The sequence below is a fragment of the Sabethes cyaneus genome, chromosome 1 (assembly GCF_943734655.1).
Source record: "Sabethes cyaneus chromosome 1, idSabCyanKW18_F2, whole genome shotgun sequence".
Lineage (NCBI taxonomy): Eukaryota > Metazoa > Arthropoda > Insecta > Diptera > Culicidae > Sabethes > Sabethes cyaneus.
The window spans coordinates 59,045,793-59,050,519 of NC_071353.1; the positions used below are offsets into that span (position 1 = coordinate 59,045,793).

The window sequence follows — 4,727 nt, forward strand, 5'->3', positions numbered from 1 at the left end:
TTCCGTTGCATATTTGGACATTCTCCCTGAAATTTGCGAAAACTGCAAGCCCACAATCCATAAAACTTGTTGTCCGTTCAATTAAATATGTTCCTCTTTAGCTGATCTGCAAAACTTGATCAATGTTTACATTTTTACATTCGAACAACAAACAACCATGAATGTATCCATAGTAACTCCGTCAGGGCGAACTCGACGCTCCTCCAATGGATGTCAAAAGATTGTGCCCACTTGTGCTCAATATCCGCCATTATCGCTCGTGGAAAGCTGAATAGCCGCCATTATCGCTCGTGGAAACCTGGATTGTGTGTCAGCCAGTTTCATTTGCACCAAACAACAAAAATATCGGGTAGAGCTTGTAGGCGACGACAATCATCAACTTTTTTAGCTGCCAGAAACAGGTCAAGGTCATCAGCAGTCACAAGTCTGCATGCGGTAGCCAACTGGAAGGCGACATCGTTGAAAAACAGCGAGAAAAGCAACGGGCACAAATTGCTGCTTTGCGGAACTCGAGAAACGTTAGTAAATATGAGAGGAAACACAGGAACCAAACTCCACACGCAACACTCTACCACGCAGGTACGTGCTCAGCCATTATATTATCTGTGGAGATCCACCGAGCCGGGAAAGTTTCCGCAATAATAGGGTAACCAACGTATTTTAGACCCCATCAGTAGCTGTTCATAATTTGGACACTTACAGCAAAATCAAATGGAAGTATCTAAATTATGTACAGCTGCTGATGGGGTCCAAAATACGTTGGTTACCCTATTCCATGATCAATTCGATCAAAAGCTGTTTCCAAGTCTGTGTAAATTACATTAACTTGCTTCTTGTTCTCCATTTGCGAGATGCAAGACGATTCCATCATGTTTGTACAAACGGAACGACCATGCATCTCACGCAGCTTACAAATTTACAATAACTATTGTCAATTGCAAGGAAAATCGTACCATCCAAAGTGCGATATCGCTCATAAAAGTTCTATTTTGCACTAAATCGTTTCGGTATCTTCGGCGCACTTATTGCTTGGGAGATAACGAAAAAGTGCGCCGAAGATACCGAAACGATTTAATGCAAAATAGCACTTTTATGAGCGATATCGCACTTTGGATGGTACAATTTTCCTTGCAATTGACAATATTGTCAATTGCAAGGAAAATTGTCCAATCAATAAGTGCGCAATCGCTCATAAAAGTGCTATTTAAGCATAAATCGTCTCGGTATCTTCGGCGCACTTATTGCTTTAAAGATAACGAAGAAGTGCGCCGAAGATACCGAAACGATTTATTATTATTATTATTTTTATTATTATTATTTATTGAATAAAATTCATCTGACAAAATATTGTCTTAATGAAAAATAAAAATGCAAAATAGCATATTTATGAGCGATATCGCACTTTGGATGCTACAATTTTCCTTGAAATTGACAATACATTGGGATAAATGAAAAGTTACGCAAGATTTCATCTTTCATTTCTCATTTATTTTTGTCCGTGTAAGACATGTAAGAATAGTAATGTCAGACGCTTGGTCAGATCTGTCAGACGTTTGGAACATTGTGAAACGCTTTGGAAATAAAACGTAGATAAATCGATAACATGAAGTGGAAGCGGGACATCTATGAAAGCGAAAACGTCATATGACCATTGGTGCAAAAGTTTAAGCAGCAAGAATGGCCCGGACGTTTTTCCTTCTTTTCTCGCTGTTTATTGCAGGTAAATTTATAATCGCAATTTTGTTTCTTTCGTTAAACTGTTCCACACATAATAGCCGTAAATGGCAAATCAAATTATTATCCTAAGTTGGTAAGATTTCAAACAAAATTTCTTAATATTTTCCACTACTTTTTCAGTGAACTGTGACCAGCTTTCAATTCTATATTCCCCGAAGTCCCTAGAGTTCCGTGGTCATAGTCGCTTAGATGTGCAATCTTTATCGGATGTGTTTGGTGCTTCTCTCGGATATTCCGTTGCCCATCCAAGTGAATGGGATGGCCTGACCGTGAAAGATCCCTTTAACATGGCTAATGGAGCATTGATCGTTGTTATCGAGGGTGTTGAATCATTAAAACTAGAGGTGAGAATATACGGGCAGTTCGGTAACCATTGTACTTAATTTTTTTTTATACTAAAGGGAGCGCATACGTACGATTTATATGGCGGATCAGGATCAGAAATGATCGGAGAACTGGTTCAGAAATCAGCTGACCACAACAGTGTTAGCTTCGAAGTTGATCTAAAAGAGTCGGTAAGGCCTTTTTTTTATTCACTCGAATACGCATTAAAGGTGTAAAATTATTCTAGTCGGATAGTTTCACGACCCCTCTAGGAACTGTCCAACCGGACGATGAAGAAGTAGAACCTCACTACCTGAAACCTAAATCCAACAAAGCAGATTCGGACTTTATGCGCCAAGTCTCCTTTATAAATGGATTAGCTGATCTTCTGGTTACTTCAACCGACGAAAATATCCCAGCTGTTCATATTGTTCGTCTATCATTTGAAGCACTGTTGGCCGCTCACGAACCGACATCGCCAGCCGCCGCTGAAGCAAGGAAACTGCTATCTAATGCCGTGTCAGAATTGAAAATTGCAGCGGAGAAAGCATTTGATGGAGCTGTCGTAGTTGGTATAATCACTTCTACAGAGACACCTGTAGTTCGTTCCAAACGCCAAGCTGAAACTCCCAAGCAATCAACTGACGTAAGTATTGGTGGTATTTGCATCGAAACTTCATTTTTTGCTCACAATTTACTCATTGTATCCACAGTACAATTTAGCCCAAAAGTATGACAGCAATTACCCGGTGATATTCAACATCGTTCTGTGGTTCAGTGTTATTCTAGTCTTTTCGCTGCTGGCAATCTCGATTGCTATTGCTACGATGGACCCGGGTAGAGACTCTATCATCTACCGAATGACATCAACGAGAATGAAGAAGGAGAACTAAATGTCCTGTTGCCTAGTTCTGATAGTTAGTATTGCCATCACTAACAAGTAAAAAATATGCCATCGCGTAGAAATGGGGAAAAGTATTACACGCAAATAGAACTCTAGAACCATAAAAAGTTGAGCCGATGTTGATTTTGTCCTTGTAAGCTTATTAATAGATGCAACCAATTTTTTTCAAAACTTTGATTTTGGTTCTTTTGGCAAAATATATAGCTTTATGCACAATTGATTCAATATCCCCTTCCATCCCAATTTAATACGTTCATGATTCTGCGCTATTTTAGAGCAGTCAGAATAGTGTGTCAAATGTGAATGTCCTAACATCATGAGAGGTTGCACTGGTCGCATGTTTTTGTTGTTGTTTTTAAGTTATTAGTCCAATATAATAAAAACATTCCATTCGGATATGCTTAGATATTTTTTTTGTGACGAAGATGACCTTCCGGTTTAAAAGTCAGTTTTGACCTTCAACATCAAATTAATGGTTTGAAACGAAAATCGCCGCTATTTACATAGTTTTTATTTCTTGTGAGTCACATGACTCAACTTATGATGGTGACGTAATGAATACCTGAATTCTGAAGAGGGAGTACGGCATGACTGAAAATGCTAAATTCTCTACTAATAAATCTCGGGTACTTCTTCAAAAGGACGTAAGTGATATTGTGAGATTGTTAGTGTTTTAAATTAGTAAATTTAAATGAATGAAAAATGAATGTTTTCAATGAATTTAAAAGAAAACATTCGTAACATTTAGCTAACTACGAACGTCAGCAACCGATTCATGCCAAAGCTGATGTGTTAAAGTGTATTTGTTTCGCCATAATAAGTAGAAATAAGGAGACGCAATAGAATCGTTCATACATTTTCATATTCGACCTTTTGACATATGTTGCTCGAGAATATTGTCAATACATCAATGCACACATATTTATGCATATGCGGTATATAGTATGTTATGTTCATTCAACAAACCTTTATTAAAAGTCTAATAAGAAAATTCCAATTTCAATATGTTCCTTTGCTGCTTCGCCATTCATAGCCAACCAGAAATATAAACAGTAAGAACCTGTAGAATGGGGCGTGCGTAAATGAATAAAACATAATACATATGACTGTGTAGTCGTGATAGAATTTGACGAAATTCAAGATATTCAGCATCCGTCAACTTTTGTTGTACAAATACAAACCAAACCAAACTCAAAAGCGTGCAAAAAGTGTTGTGGAGTGCAGCTTGCAGGTGATTAATTTTATACCTTATTTCGAACTTTCGTTTGCGTTATCGCTGTGAAGGACCGTCCGTAAGAAAGTGCGTGATAAAAAGTCAAACCACAGCCGAGTAAGTACCTACAAGAATTTACTCTATCTAAAGCCCACCCCGTGCAGATGATCCGCCTCTTCGTTTTTGTTCTGACTGATTAGCATGTTCGGTATTTTCTTTTTTGTTCTACTATATTTGCAGCCGAAAGAAGTTTTATTGTCTGTAAAATGCCCCCCGTAGCAGGGTAAGCTGAAATATAAATCAAAACAATTCACCTCTCCGTCCTTTATAGCAACTAATCCAATCTCTGCTTCATGTATAATGACCAATGTCTGCTTAAGTAATACTCTCATGTAACCTACTACCATAAATGGTAAAAAATAGTAAAAACGCCTAAACTCAATATTAATTTATATTTACTGGGATTTTTTAGTCTATAGGTTAAGATGGGAATATTTAGATTCAAGGGCGGGGAAATCAGAACTGTGTGCAGTTACGATTTTTTCTTAA

General features: G+C 37.8%; 1 protein-coding gene across 1 annotated transcript; it reads left to right on the forward strand.

Moving 5' to 3' along the window:
* Window positions 1-1,630: 1,630 nt before the first annotated feature.
* Window positions 1,631-3,356, forward strand: LOC128737868 (ATPase H(+)-transporting accessory protein 2). Its single transcript, XM_053832607.1, has 5 exons — window positions 1,631-1,720; window positions 1,858-2,081; window positions 2,139-2,252; window positions 2,309-2,707; window positions 2,775-3,356. The coding sequence occupies exons 1-5, from the start codon at window positions 1,678-1,680 to the stop codon at window positions 2,952-2,954; spliced, it is 960 nt and encodes a 319-aa protein (XP_053688582.1). The 5' UTR covers window positions 1,631-1,677; the 3' UTR covers window positions 2,955-3,356.
* Window positions 3,357-4,727: the final 1,371 nt, after the last annotated feature.